The sequence below is a fragment of the Durio zibethinus genome, chromosome 14, assembly GCF_047325235.1.
Source record: "Durio zibethinus cultivar Kanyao isolate XHJ-2024 chromosome 14, ASM4732523v1, whole genome shotgun sequence".
Classification (NCBI taxonomy): Eukaryota; Viridiplantae; Streptophyta; class Magnoliopsida; order Malvales; family Malvaceae; genus Durio; species Durio zibethinus.
In genome coordinates, this window is record NC_143175.1 from 9,245,793 (window position 1) to 9,261,975 (window position 16,183).

Genomic DNA, 16,183 nt, shown 5'->3' on the forward strand with positions numbered 1-16,183 from the left:
TGTTGTAGGTATTTACAATAGGTGGATATTTATTTGAAGAGGCAAGATTTTGAGATAAGATTTGTTTGGATATTGAAAAAATAAAAAAAATTAAGAGAGAAATATATTAATTTTTGAGGTTTAATATTTTAATCTATTTGTTTTTTAACATTATTCATTTTATTAGTGATTTTTTTTAAAGAAAATGGATTTAAATTTGTAAATGCAAGGAAGAGAATTTATGCTGTTTTTTTGGAACTTATGTTGAGGTTTGCTTGATTAACTTGAATAAAGAAACTTGTGCTTGACTTGGGATGACTCATTGTGAGATCCACAGACGTTGAATTGATTGAAATTTAGTTTACCACCACTTATCCCTCAACTAGCCTAACCTCTATTTCAATGGATGTCAATATTCTTTGAAGGTAATAAAGTTTTGACTTTTGTATCTGTATCAATCAATTTGATTCTGATTTTGTACGTATACCAAAAAATAATTACAAATACTTTTGTGTTATAGTAATCAATGTTTTGATTTTGTTGAAATTTTTGATGAGTTTTGCTAGATTAACTTGAATAACTAAGGTTGTGCTTAACTTGAGGTGGCTTGTTGTGAGATCCACAAAGGTTGAACTCACTCGAACCCAGCTTACCACCACTGATCCCTAACTGGCCCAACCTCTCTTTGGATGAAAGTTATCATTTTTGGAAGTTAATAAACCTTTCACTTTTGATATATAGCAATCAATTTGTTTTGATTTTATAGTGTCAACCAAACTTTAGGTTGCAGACAAAAATGAGTGAAAAATATTTAATTTATTTACATTTTTTTGTCAATGTACAAAGTGTTTAGAACTTGGTTGATGGCTTTTCTATCAGCAAATAAAAAGAAAGTTATAATTAAAGGACCAGTTTACGATTCCTCTCAAGTTATAGGATGGCATCAAGAAAGATGAACAACCAGATGGAGAAACAAATGTGGAACCAAAGCCTCTTACTCATATATCAAGTTTGCATTTAATAGTTAAATTCTTTGAGATCCTGAAAGATGTGGTTGCCTTACATGTATTCCATGCACTTCACAAGTAAGCAAATATTTTTTGAACCAAGTTTTGGAATTGAAAATTGATATCCTTTATTATACATTATAAATCATTTTCTAATTATTGCTGCATATCATAACAACAATAAAACTTTCATTTTGATATTTTGTAATATCACCTACTTAGGATTTACCCACTAATAGCTGGTTGGCATAAGATTGGGATTTAGGATATCTTGACCAACTATCTAACAATTTGGTAATAAATGCAAGAACCAAAATTATAATATAAAGCTAATAATTAAGATTCCATGAAAAAAGCTTAGTCCTACTAAAATTTAGATTTTAAAAGTATGCTTTTGCTATTTTCATCAAAAAAGTAAATGGTTAAGTATTTTATTTATTTATAAAAAATTAATAGCATACTCTATACTTTGACAGATATTAGGTCAAGATTTAATTTATAAGGGGAGCGACTAAATGCATCCCACCTTTTTTCTTTCTACACCTTATCTTTTTTTTTTAAATTTTTTTAGAAGTGAAATTACTTAAATATCCTTTTTACTAGTGTTTGAATATTCATATTCAATAAATTTTTTAACTTTTTGAAAATGCATTTTGGAAAAGTGTTATGATTTTTCAAAAATTGATTATCGAAAAGTCATAATACTTCTTAGAAATGCATTTCCAAAAGTGTAAGAATTGAACTTTTTGAAAAATTAAAAAAAAAAGGAATTTTGTTAAAATTTTTATGATTAGTGTAATAAAAAAGTTATTATAAAAAATTTTAAAATTTAAAATTAATAAAAAAAATTACATTTATTATTTTGATTTTAGAGAAAGAATAAAATTTTATGAGTTTCTAATTAAATTAAAGTAAAAATAGTAATTTTTTTAAATTTAAAATTTATCATTTTTTAATAAATATTTTTGTATCAATTATTAAAATTTTATAATAGATATAACTAAATTGAAGTTTTTGAAAAAATCTCTCCATTTACTTATCACGATAGATTTCTTCAATTAGCATATTAAATTTTGATAGAATTATATAATATTCAGTAATATTACTTATACAAATTTAAGTAATTTTTAGCACTTTTTTATTTATTAGACCTTATAATTCTTTCATCAGCTTTCGTAACATTAAGATATGAAATATTAATTAGGACCTCATAAGATTTTATTTTTTCTATAGGTTCAAAATAATAAAAATAAATTTTTATTAATTTTATAATTTATGATTTTTCTAATAATAACATTTTTCATTGTGTTAATTCATAAAAATTTTGATAAAATTTTCTTTTTTGTAATTTTTTTAAAACCTTCACCATTTTCGAAAAATGGTATAACTTAATTTTTCGAGATTGCATTTCCTAGATGTGTTATGATTTTTTGAAAAGTTATAAAATTTATTGGATATAGATATTTGAATATTTGTGAGAAGGGTATTTAAGTAATATCATTTATAAAAAAATTTGAAAAAAATGGAAGTGTAAAGAGAAAAAAACGAAGGTGCATTTAGATTTTCCCACTATAAGATTTTACAGTTGCTTTTGGTTTTGGTTTTCTTCATTCTTTTTTTCTTATCGTTAAAATTTGTATACCCTACATGAACACTTTTTTGATTCACTTTATTTTGTCTTAAAAAGAGTAAATGTGATCAATTGATTAAGCAAGAGTTTATCAATTTGTGTTTCATGAGGACAAGATTATTGATATGGTGTTGTTGGTCTCATGACGATAATTAAAGAGGTTGTTATATGTTTTTTGTTTATCTTTTAAAAAATGTATGTTATGTTTGAATTTATTATTGAATCTTTATTTTTTGCAAACTTTGTCTAATTCTTTTCCTTTTTGCTTCTATTCACTTCTATACTTTCCTTTACTTCACTAGGAAATGAGTCAAAGATATGGTTGCTTATTTTCGTAACTCTTAATTTCTTTAATTGGTGTTTCATGTACTGATTGACAACATGCATGATTATTATTGGCATTGAGTTGGATTGTAAGTTGATTAATATAGAATATATTTATTAATATTGCCGTTGGGTTGCATTTTGTGTTGATTGTTATTGAAAATCTATTGATAATTATTTTTATTCTTGATACAACAATTATTACATCACTATTTTTAGTGATGCTTGATTTAAGATTTTACATTTTTAGCGAGGCTTATTTTCTTTTTCTTTTTTTTTTTTTTTTTTTTCATTTTGCTGGTAAAGAGGAAGTTTCATTTTTAAATCACTTATAATTTGTATTAGAATGGATCTATTAGATGAATGGTTAGATGAACCATTTTTAGATGATGTTAGTGCCTAGGTGGAGGTGAAGGAAGAAGATATATAAAGTTATTTTATTTTTATATTGAAATATCCGAAATAAAATCCATCAATGAATCCATAAGTTGATAAGTAAAGAGTTAAAACAGTTGCCCATTTGTCTTGATATTACACATGTCTCCTTCAACATTGATAACATTGCTATTTATCTAATTCTTTTGTAATTTTTATATTGCAATAATAGTTACTCTTTAAAAAAAAAAAAAAGAAAAGAAAAAAGTATTCGTCATCATTAAATTATCATAAATATTGTTGTTTACAGATAATTAAAAAAATAGAACCTGCAGCAAAGTGTAGGCTAATTTTCTAGCTACTATGATTCTTTTCTCGTCGATTTTTCATGTTCTTTCAAAATATTTTCTTAAAAAATTATAATTTAGAACATAAATTTATAAAAAAATATTAAATATATAAAATTTTGACCAATTAATTTATAATTAAAATTTAAAAATTACAACTGTTGTAGTCTGCCCCTCAAAAAAAGAAAAAAAACTAATAATGAAAAATAATGGCTCATTCAAAGTTCTCAAATTATTTAAAAAAAAAAAAAAAGACTCAAGCAAGCTAGGAAGAAACGAGAAAAATGCAAAGCTGACCAGGCAAACCAGTTTCCCTGTCCTAGCGCCTAGCTTGGAGCTGCAAGGTAACATTTGACAAAAGCAAAAGGTGATATTTTGACCGAAAAAAAAAAAAAAAAGAAGAAGAAGAAGAAGAAGAGAAACAAACCATGTGATTTGAACTGGTACAACGATACAAGTTAGTGATTGGAAAAACATGCTTAGCTATACTTTGATTTTGTTGATTTTGGTACATGTAATTTTATGCTACAAAATAAGAATAAAATAACTTTCTTCCACCCATAAATCTCATCATATCCCATCTCTTTGTTTGAACTCAAATCTTTAATCATTGACTACTACATACTTCGGACATTGTTATGCATATATAATGTAGGATTTCTTTGTCATTCTAGCAATTATTGATCAATATTGATCAAGATTTAGGTAAGTAAACTGAAAAATTGAACAAAACCTCAACAAATGTGGTTCAAATGCTTATGTCGAATCGTTCAAGATTGATGTAAGCATGTATAATACTTTCCAAAGACATTCATATACAAGAATGATAAAGATAAGAAAAGTTAGCAGTCATCCAGAGGTTTGTATCATCCATTTTCTTTTGTAGATAACAATTTTCCAAGCATCAAGTGTATCACCAAAACCTTATTCAACAAAGAATTAAGTAGAGTTCCTTCTTCAGTTTGTAGTAGGTGATATAAAACTATCATAGCATACACTGAAGGCAAGTGCTACATCAATTCTAAGTTAAATTATAATAATGTTGTAATAGACGCACTAACGACAATTTTCAGTACATTTGCCTATGATCTTCTTGCTTCGGCTGTGTCAGCATCTTCTGTTTCACCACCTAATTTGACGATATCTTCAACAAGTATTTTTCCTTCTGTTGCAAGAAATTCAGAGGAAGAAGCAAAACAAAGAGAATCTAAGAGGTGTAAACAACAATGTTATGCACCAAAACAAAAAGAAAATTAAAGAAAAATGTAAGGACCTAAGCTTTCAGGTCAAAAAAATATCCCACTATGTCTTCCATAGAAACAACCATCAACATGGTGAAGATTTTCTTCTGAAGTAGTAGGGTCTTTCCCTTCCACTATGACTTCCTTTGTATGCAAAAAGTATTTATTTGTCTTGCTCCCAGATGTCCAAAATTCTAAGGTTCTTTACTTCATGTAATACAAAAAGATTAAAAATTAAAAAAAAAAAAAACCCACCTTGATCTTTGGAGAGGTTGCTAATAAGCTCCTGAATACCCTCTTTGCCTAATGTGTCCTTGAGGTACATAGCAGCAGAGGCAACCTCATCAGGAGTTACTTTACCATCATAATCCCTGGCATACAAATGGGACAAATAATTGATTTGAAAAAAATCCTTCCCATGAGAAAATAATATTATGAGAAATAGGATAAAACAACTACAATAAAAATGCAAAATTAGGATCAACATTCTATGCATAAAAGTGAAACATAGTTGTTGATGGTGACACATCAAAGAATGATACTTCAGGAAAGTAGGAAACAATTAGTGTTCTGTTTGATGCAACATTGTTTCCATCCTAGAGGTACTTTGTTAAAGCATTTAAGGTGCTTTACAGGGTGTTTAATTGTGCTCAAAGCACTTCAGATAGCAGAGATCTTTACATGAAAGAATTTTCAAAGAAAGCAAGAATCCTACTGCTGCTTGCAAACATGTAGAGGCTTTCACAAGTGAAAACATGGCAAACAAAAACAAATAAGCTTCTAATAATAAGCTCTTTTGACAAAAATACTAAAAATTAATGCACTAAAAGTCACCATTTCATTTAATGGGACCAAAGACCCACAGAGATAAGCATGGCAGAAGTTCCTGCTCATTCACACAGTAAATGAAGGCCAAGAGGAGCTAGGAAAGACTCAAAAGACAAAGGAACTAGCCAGGGAGAAACAAACAACGAAGACAGATCATACGTTCAAAGACTAAAACTTGGATATGTAGGATGTCCAAGTTTAGAATATTGTTATGTTATAAGCAAGGGTCCTTCTAAACAGCTGGAGGTTAATCTGAGTGCTTTACTAGGTATGTCTTTGATTTTCTATTTTATTACAAATATTAAGTCAGATTTAGCTGATCCCCAAGGTTTCATAAGGTGGCTTTAACCCAAAGAGATAATTTTCATGTAAGATCACCAATAAAAACAAAACATGCAATTTTTTCAAAGTCGCAATGAACAAACCTATCAAGCAGCCGCCAACGGTTTCCAATCTTGGCATCAACATCATCAATTTCTTTTTCAAGCTTTTGGAGCATAGCATCAACCTGATATGTGAAAAATCATTTTAACATACTGTGTTAGTTTCCAGGTTAAAACAGCATATGTTACAATCAATAATGCAGATAGCTAATAAATTAAGAACAGCAAGACTGAAGTTGAATACTGTTTAAAGTGAAGAGTATGGACATAATTACCCTGTCTATAAGCGCAGAGGAAGCTTTGTGACCAATTGCCTTCTCAGCAGTATGGTCACTATCCTCCCGGGCAGCTTTGTACGCCTTCTTAGCTTCTTCTTCACCATCTGTACCCTCTTTCTCTACCATACTGTTGTACAGTTGCATCTGAAAATGGTAAGAGCAAACAAAAATATCAACATGAAATTGTTAAAAGGGACACAGAAAAAGAAACTCAGTAACTTTAAAATCCTAAATATTATCAGAAATATGAAGGGCGATGTCAGGATGCATGGATAGTAGTCAAAGTTTTATACACTGATAGTAGCATTTTCAAAGAAAAGGATAGTATCATAACACATTTATAACGGAAATCAAGAGGAAAAACTTTTGTTCTCCACATTGAAGTCAAAGTCACCTTCGCTGCTCATATGATGTAAGTGAACAAAGTCTGATTGTTGAAGCCTGAGAATGAGATTAGTTAGAGCTTGTCTGTGTTCATTTGTCGAATTAAACAATTGAACAAAAATTTCAAGCTCTTTTGCTACAAGGACCAAATTTTAAACAAAGGAGAGTTTGGATCATTATATTGATCAGGCTTTTGATATAACAGTTTTTAAATAGGCTTGTCAAAAGCTTGGTATTCAATAAGAGCTTTATGAATTGTTTACACTGAGTTCTAATTTCTTCTATAAAAATTGAATCTAATAAATTTCATATATCATTGGAAAGTTCATGCCATGTACATCAAGAAAAACTAATGGTTAATAAAATTTGCAACTCAAATATCATTTTTGGTTATTTATGGTTAAAATTGCTAACCAAGTGCCTACTTTCGATATATTTGAACTTAATTTGAATTGTACTATAATATTTATATAATTAAAATGCACATGTGAACAGATTTAAAGTTACTCAAGGTTTTAGAAAAGATTATCAACAAATTTTTTTTTTGCATGCACCCGGAAGTGGAATGGAATGTAGGAAAGGAGAGCTTTTCTCTTTTCTCAAATCTCAAATAGAATGGGAAAATAAAGGGAGAGGGCATGTGACAAAAAGACAAAAGGAAGTTGATATAAGCAGATGCCAGATTATCTGCTTTCACTGTATTCTCTTCTGAAAGATCGTGGTCCTTGCATGTGATATCAGTAGAAAGATTAAAGGCCCAAGAGGAGCTAAGGTATTACATCGAAGAAGTAGTGCTTTCTTCGATTGTCTCACCAGGGGTTCCACTTGAACTAGGAAAATCAGGACAAGCAATTCAAAAAGAAAAAAAGATACCATTTCTATTTGTAAGCATAGCCTATAAGCCCTTAAGTTATTTTCAGGGGTTCCACTTGAATTGGATTTCTCTCCCTCTTCTATCTTTCCACTCCATGTACTCTACTTTCTCATAAATTTCTTCTCTTTATTCCCTCTTCTATATGTTTTCACTCTAATCCCTATTTTCTCCTTTCCCTCCCCTGTTCTACATCAAGGGGCTGAGCTTCAAAATACCCCATCCTCCCTAAGCTCTCTTTAGCAAGTTATATAGGGCCCTGCAAATGCAGGCTCCTGTTTGTTAGTAATGGGCTTTCATGTATTGTGCAATTAATTGTAAGCTACCTATAGGGTAGAAAGTTTTTGATTGGTCCTTTAAAAGTTTGTCTTTTTTTTTTTTTTTTTGGCTTGGCATGCATCTGCAAGTGGCTAAGCTTGGAAAGATTAGCCAAAGTGTAGTTGAAGTTGAACAGTCTCTAGGGTCCCCAAAATGGGTTTGGTAAGTTTTGAGCTTGTTAAAGTTATCCAAGGTTGACACTCAGCTTGGGTTGGCTCATTTGCAGTTGCAGACCTTGGTGCTTCTCAACCTATGCAGCCCAGATCAACATTAAAAAATTTGCATGTGTGATTAATAATCTCTTGATCACAAAGATCACCGACCTACAACCTTGAGTAATAATGCACATGGATAAATTATACTAAGGAGAGAACTTAGTAACATGTCCCCTGATAAAAGGAAGTGAAACTTGAAGAAACAATATCCATTTTATTGTTCACAACTATTTTGCACTAAATACCTCTTTCTTGACAAGTCTCAAGAACTCTTCACGCTCCCTGCTGACTGACTGGAAAATTGGCAGCAAAGAAAGTCTAGAATCAGAGTATGAGGAATCAAATATAACATATGCATAAAGAGTGTTATTAGTCAGTCCTTACAGATGCAGAAGCTAAAACAGCTAAAGCTCGGCTGAGCTCACATAGCTGCTCTTGTTTCTCCAATGTTTTTGCCTTTGCTAATTCTTGTGCTTCTTTAGCTGTGGAAACAGCCATCCCTTCCAAAGCCACATCCTTGTGGTTGCTAATAGATTCTTTCAACTTGGCTTGTTCCTCTTCCTCTTCTTCTTCGTCCTACACATTTGTTTCTTCAAATATAAACAACACGGCCACACACATAAAATGCAACAAAACTGGAACCTATAGATCTAACAACTCAAATGGTATAAAAAAAATAACACTTACAGATACATATGTCTATTTAGTAAAACGAAATCAACTTTTGTGCTTTAAAACATAAAGGGAAATTAAGCACTCCAATCCCAATCAAAAAGTTAGGTTTTATGGCAATAAAGCATAAACCCTTGAGATTTATAGCTTCCCTTTTTCATTGTAACCCACCGTAGTATATCACCTTATATTACATGAATTAAACCTTGATAAACTGATAATTCAGTCAAAATAACATACATGTTTTTTCTTTTGTTTACCAGTATCATATAAGAGAGCACAAAAAAGGAGAATCATATAAACAATGACAAATCTCAAGGCTTTGGAAAAAAAAAAATGAACATGGCACAAATAAGCATTTTCCTCTTTTCTAAGACATTGCAACATCAAGTAAAGCATTAACACAGTAAACCTTGATAAATTCTTCCTGCATTTCAAGGAATTCTAACTTTCTCCTCCTTTCTGAAACAGAATCTTCAGATGGTAAAGCTGTAACCCCAACAGTATCCACAACCTCGTCTGGCAGAGAGGAGAGTGTAGCTTGAACAGCCTCCTCTGGTCTGACTTTTCCAGACACAGAGAATGCTCTGAAGAGAAAAACAAGGAAATAAATTTCTGAATGCTTTCATACGTCAAACAAAAATAAACAAGTCGAAATGCAAAGTTACCTAGAGAGAATCAACAGAGAAGAGGGCACTGAATGATTGAGAGATAAATCCAGCCAATCAAGCAACTGTGAAGAGAAATAAATATTTACATAACAAGATAACACTTTGTTATTCCTTTAAATCCTATATAAGTAGCACTCATTAGTGAATCAACATAGAAAATTAGAGATAAGGTTCCCAAGCACATATTTTAATCAAATACAATCCCACTATGTTACCAAAATTTTATACATAAATGTATGTAAAAATGCATGTACGTATCCATATAAAATCCTATTGGTGTTAACTATTAGAAAAAGAAGCACAACCAAATTGCTAATCTTTTGTTTCAAGCTCCTCATACTAAACCAAAAACTAGCCGCATTTTGTAATATCGCTGAAATTTTTGGGATAAATTGCTGCCTGAAGAAACATAATTTTCAGTTGATGAAAAAGATAAACAGGATTGAGCACTAACCTGATGTCTCATCTCCTCCACTGAAAGTAATCCAAGTAAGCCTCGATCTCTGCAAGCTTGACGAAGCTCCGCTTCTGAAAGTGACTCCACACCCTCAACTTGAATCACCTTATCATCATTCTTGATCCTACAAATCACATACAGGCTTTAACAATGCAAAATGGGTAATTTTTCTCCTCATTCATGACATCTTCATGATTCCTAAAACAACCATAAATTTTTCTATAATGCAATAATGATCAGGATATAAAAAATTATGCTTAAACACTGCCGGCTAAGCATCCTGTAACACATCCTAAAAAAAGAAAGAAAAAAGGCAGAGTCTTACTCTTGCAGTCTTTTCCGAAGCATATAACGTAAATATGCATCTGTACCGTACGGACTGATACCCATATATTTGCACATATTCACCAAACGAGGCCTGTAACCAACAAAGGAAACAGCTAAATCAATAGTGTATGACAACTTTAAGTTGAAGGACATGAAGAATTCCTCTTCTTTTTTTTATCTGATAAGAGGAAAGGGAACTCACACACATCCAAGTGATTACACACCCAATGAAGAGATGAAGTGTGGGATAATTCCACAATAAGAAAATAAATAATGAAGTACCAACCTGCTAATATTGTCTAAAGTAAGCTCATCATTAAATAACTTGGCAAAGCCTAAAATTTCATCATTGGATACACCTGCACCAGTTCTAACCTGTTCAAATGCCATAATGAACCATACGTTAATATCTTTCTCTTAAGAAAAACCAACAGAAATTTCCACCAACATCATTAGCTTCCTTTTTATGCCAGGAAGAAAAAAATTAAAAGAAAAAAAGATACCTTGTTCATAAACTCATCAAGATCTTCTGCTGTCTTTTTAACATCTCCACTTCGTGAGTTTTGGATTTCTTTTGCCATTTCCTTTACTGTATCTTGAAGAAACTTTGCATATTCTATCCTTGCATTTAGCCGTCTTTTCAATGCTTCCTACAGGTTAAGCATCTCTATTGAGACCAGATTCTGATTTTATGCATAATAAATCATAACATTCAACTTTAGTGGATTGCTATTAGAAACTTCTCAAAGTATTATTATAAAAAGCAGAAAGCCACACTAATAAAAATATTCCTTCCTAGCATAAAAAATCAGAATGATCTCAAAAAAAAAAAAAAAACCTAGATTTGCATAAATTGGCTATTTCTTAAGCCAAAGATATTACAAATAAGAATGATACTAAAACCAGACAAATGCTTCATAATGGAGAAATCCAAGGCAACCATTACCTGTTCTTTCATCTTGTCCTGGAAGGTTGATGGTAACATGTTTGGAAATAATTTCAAAAATACTGGTAGCAAAAACTCCATAAATGGAACTATGATAAAAACTGCAAAAGGGACTAGCCTAAAAATATCAGCTGTGGTTCTAGTAAGTTGTTGCCTTTCCCTTCTAGATAGACCCTTCCCACTAGCAAGTTTTACCAATAACCTTGAGCTTATCCTAATATCAGCCCAAAGCAACTTTGTACCCAACCAATAGTGTTGCATTGTAGATTTAAATTCATCCTTCCAATGCCGAAGCTTCTTTGCCCAGTCTTCCCTGGAAGAAGGTATACAAATAATAAGTATCAGAGAAATTACATCAGTTCAACTATAAACAAACTAGAGGAGTTTAAACCTGCTCATAGAAGCAACAGCTCTTAAGGTAGGTCCAATGCCCAGAATCGTGGCCCATATTTTCTTGATTACGGATTGAGCACTTTTAGGGGAGTCCTGTAGCTGCTTAGCTTTTGCTTTGGCTTTCACTGTAGTCAGGCCTTCAACTGCTTGATCACATTCCTCAGGCGAAGCCTCCTTCACCTTTTTTGTAGCCTGTTGTTCATTTCCATCATTCTCGTTGCCCAATTCAGGTTGACCAGCAGTAGCAGTTGAAGCAGAACGTACAGATTGTGAAAACCACCGGACCCCCAATGGTAACACAAAATCTAAATCTCCCACTTGATAACCCAAGTTTGAGATTCCAGATGAGTTACTCCTATAATATTGAGCTGCTAGAAAATTTGACAGCTCATTTTTTTGAACCGAAGGTAAAACGACTTTCGTAAAATCGGAATTCTGGTAAGGACGGTTTGCATCCAAGGCTGTTCCTCGTGAATCCTCAAATGTAAAGGATTGCCTATGGTCAAAACTAGAAAAGCCTCGAAAAAGGGAAGTGGGTCGAGTTGGGGAATTGAAAATGTAGCTCCTCCTTCGCAAGATCACTCTTGATGCCATTATAAAATAATTCCAACTTAATCAATAAGAAAATAATTACTTAGCTGATCCTAGCAATTGACTTAGCCAGTCTGCAGATAAAAGGATAGAAAAAAAAAAATAGAATGAATTACACTTGAAAAGACTCTACTGTCTGCCATAGAAACTTGGAAGATTTCACAAGCACAATGTAGTTCAGACACGACACTCACCAATTATTCCCAGGTCAAAATCAAATAACATCATAGCATAGTACATACCAAAAGGTAAAAAAAAGAAAAAAAGAAAAAAAGAAAAAAAAAGAGACTCCCCGAAAGACTTATTAAGCAGAATTTCGTTCAATCATTTGAGACACATATTAATTTTTCTTTAGAAAAAAAGTTCAAAACTATTGGTTCTAATCTCCAATGCATAAACGTGAAGAAAATTATATATCAAATTACTGAAGATTAACAGCCAACACCAAATAACCATAAAATCTAGAGATAAACAAAAATTGAATAAAGCAGTAACCGAAAGAAAGAGCTGATTTTGAAACATACCTTTAAAGAAGAGCAACGAAATGTATGAAAAGAATGGAAAATCGGTTAAGAGTTTGTTCAGAGAGAAGCAGGCAGCAGCCGAGTCAGAGAGAAAGAGAAGGGGGCGGATCCTAGAGCCTGGAGAAGTGGACGTGTCTTTCTTTAACAAATATTCACACGATAAAAAATATGAGGAATTTCAAACAAGGGTGCTTTAATAGGAATATATGTTAAGTAATACACAACCAAAAATAATAAAAAATATTTACTGTGTAAAATTAATAAAAAGAAAAATAAAATCACTTTTATAACTTTAATTTTTAACTGGTGTCAAATACAATATACATATTATTATCATATTATTTCAATGAAAAATATGTACAATTATCTTTTAATATATACATAAATAATATAAAAAATTTACAATTATGCATGGTAGTTTATTTTAAAAAAGATCTTATATTTTGAAAAATATGATTTTGAAACCTTAAAATCAATGCATCCATCAAACTATAAACTAACAAAAAATTTCATAAGTATATATTATTGGATATGAATGTACATAATTTGAGAATATATGTATATTTAAAAGGAAATATATGTAAAATAAATTTAAACTATATGTATGTTAGCAAAAAATTATATTATCAATTTTAAAATATCAAATTATTATCCATTATGTAGGATAAATTCTATTAGTTTTATTGTAATTAGATAAGTTTTTTTATTTATATTCAAATAAATTTTATTTCAAATGAAAAATTGATTTACATTAAGAGTTTATTTAAATATATATTAAAAGTTATTTGGATATAAATTAAAAGTTAAGACTTTATTGAGTGCAAATTGAAAGTAAAAAATTTATTTATATTAATAAAAATATAAGAATTTATTTAAATAAAGTGATAAAGATCATGCTTTTTTTGTTATTTTAGCTTATATAATCCATTATATAAAATAGTATGAAAATGAAATTTTATAATTATACATATTTTAATTTTTTTTAATATTCTTCAAAAAAATTATAAAGTTTTGAACTTTTTACTTATGTATACTTATTGTCAATTAATTGTACATATATTTTGGAATATACATATAATTAATATATCTTTAAAGTACATATGACATTAATGATAGTAATTTTAATTTTCTTTTTATCAAATACATATAAATGTTTTATTCTCATTAATTATTTCTGATAATAGTACCAATAGTAAATATTTATAATGGACTACCCCATTTTGTGATTCCTGTATAGTACTAAACCTTCCCACGCTTATTTTCTTGTTTGTCAACCGTGGGATCAAACAAATTCTTATCAATCTTTAGATTAAGAAAAAAAAAATAAAAATAAATAATTGATTAAGATAAGATAAAATAAAATAGAATACACAAATATTTTGTCATAGTCAGCGCCAAGAAACACCATCTGTCCAAAGATAAAACAAATTATGGATATTATTATAAATTAATTAATAAATTAAAGTTCCTTATTACTATTTACAATATGAAATTTTCTTATTAGAAGATGAAAAAGAAAATATAGTTGTGGAATCTTTACTTCTCTTCCCATCTACAAAATTTTACTAATATCTCATTTTTTATAAAAAAAAAAAAAAAAAAAAAAAAAAAAAAAACCTTAGGATTTAACACTAAAAAAAGTTTACACCCAAAAAACCTTTGCCAAAAAATTTTACATCTAAATTTTCTTATTAGAAGATGAAAAAGAAAATTTTCGCATTTTTTTTTTTTCATTTTTTCTTCTTTTAGTTCTTCTTCCTATATTCAACTACATATTCTTTAGTTAGAATTGATAAATTGACTCAAATTCAAAAAATTTATGAAATTAGCATGAATTTGAATATGAAATAACTCGAACTAAAAAATAATCTAAATCTACAATGATTTGAACATAAAATAACTCAAATCTAAAATGACTCAAACTTGAATGACTTAAAAAATTAACTCAAAATGAATTGAACTTTAATAAAGTATCATTTTATTTTTAAAAATTATTAAATTAATTAAAATAATAAATATAATATAAACTAGTAGTCTAACAATATTAAATAACTACAAATTATCTTTTAAAAAATATATTTTTTAACATTTTTATGAATATTTGAAAATTATCTTTATTAATTGTAAGTAAAAATATTAGGAAAGAACTTTAAAACAAATCATTTTTTTCCCTTTCTTAACTCTAAAAGGAGTTTTCTTTAACAACTCAAAAGGATTATCTTTTTATTTTAACAACTTTAAAAGGGCGTTTAGTTCAGAGAAATATGAAATTTTCTCTCAAAATCTTACTTGTGGGAATGTGATTCTTATGTTTGATTCATAGGTATCTGATTCTTAAGAATACTCTTAGATTCCTAACAGTATCCAAAAGTTTCAAAATAAAAAAGTTACATTTCCAAGTGATTTTTTAAGATTCAGGGAAAAAAGTTATTTTTGTCCCACATTTATCCTAAATAAAAAATTTTTTCATTTTATTTTATCCTTTTGAAAATCAACATATAAAAAGAAACTTAATTTTGGTCTTTTATTTACAAACGTAGTACTGAAAATAAATAGCACAATATTGCATTTCTTGGAAGCTTAATAAAGTATTTGAGTACTTGTTTTTTTAATGTTAAATATGACGTTTTTGGGGAACTAAACAAAATAATTGTGGATTAATTTTTTTTGAAAATTTTTTAATACAACGACGACATTTTTTATGAACAAAATGTCATTGTTTTTAGGATTTGAAATTTATGGATTATCTTTTTGTGCTGTTTTTAAAAACAATGACATTTTTCATGAGCAAAATGTTGTAGTTGCTATCAAGTTGTTTTGGTACAACTAGTTTATCACCTGTGTAACGTTTTGTCATTTTGCTATTAAGAGTGCATTTTTTATACAACAAATGTCGTTGTTATTGTTAATGAAATAAAAGTTTATTTTTTAATAAAAAAAAGGACGTTTCATTGTTTAGAAACGTAGTATTTATGAATACAATGATAGTGTTTTTGACATAAGAAATATCATTTTGTTAAAATAACTTTTTTAAATTAAAAAGATAATTTTCTCTTTTTAGACAGCATTGTAGAGCTCTAATCAAAGCCTTTTTTGTTTTAACCAAACTAGCTTCAACCTTTATAATTTTATCTTCATGCTTTTCATTTTATCTTCTATTTATCAATAAATGGTGAGTTTACTATCTATTACAAATGATATGTTCTACATTATTTGTTTGATTTAACTATCTTCTTGTTTATTTATTTATATCTCATTTAAATTTTAGTTGAAAAATTGTTGATCTATCATATATGTTGCTCATTTTGGTTTTTGTTCTTGATCCACAAATGTTTTGTTATTGGTTTTTGTTTTTTGTTGGATGTGTTTTCGATTCCATCAACCAAATGCACATATTTGCTTTCTACACATGTTTTCAACGT

The 16,183-nt window shown here is 29.3% G+C and overlaps 1 protein-coding gene across 2 annotated transcripts; it reads right to left on the minus strand.

The window, feature by feature from the left end:
- Nucleotides 1-4,497: 4,497 nt before the first annotated feature.
- LOC111295523 (uncharacterized) lies at nucleotides 4,498-12,919 on the minus strand. Of its 2 annotated transcripts, XM_022889047.2 has the most exons (15): nucleotides 12,762-12,919; nucleotides 11,645-12,311; nucleotides 11,254-11,566; nucleotides 10,811-10,957; nucleotides 10,594-10,682; nucleotides 10,306-10,398; nucleotides 9,978-10,104; nucleotides 9,521-9,585; nucleotides 9,265-9,439; nucleotides 8,565-8,756; nucleotides 8,426-8,473; nucleotides 6,390-6,536; nucleotides 6,157-6,239; nucleotides 5,159-5,274; nucleotides 4,498-4,827 (listed from the first exon to the last, which is right to left on the minus strand). In XM_022889047.2, exons 2-15 carry the CDS (start codon nucleotides 12,238-12,240, stop codon nucleotides 4,745-4,747), a joined length of 2,274 nt encoding a protein of 757 aa, XP_022744782.2. In that variant the 5' UTR covers nucleotides 12,241-12,311; nucleotides 12,762-12,919; the 3' UTR covers nucleotides 4,498-4,744. The 2 variants fall into 2 exon arrangements, with proteins under 2 accessions (XP_022744782.2, XP_089599562.1); XM_089743436.1 differs by lacking the exon at nucleotides 12,762-12,919 and having other exon boundaries at nucleotides 11,645-12,757.
- Nucleotides 12,920-16,183: the final 3,264 nt, after the last annotated feature.

Coding starts and splice junctions, on each gene's coding strand:
- LOC111295523 (XM_022889047.2), bottom strand. CDS start 12,240: ATGGCATCAAGAGTGATCTTGCGAAGGAGGAGCTACATTTTCAATTCC. Junction 11,567..11,644: donor GCTGTTGCTTCTATGAGCAG/GTTTAAACTCCT, acceptor ACCTTCTTCCAG/GGAAGACTGGGCAAAGAAGC. Junction 10,105..10,305: donor CTTCGGAAAAGACTGCAAGA/GTAAGACTCTGC, acceptor TGTGATTTGTAG/GATCAAGAATGATGATAAGG.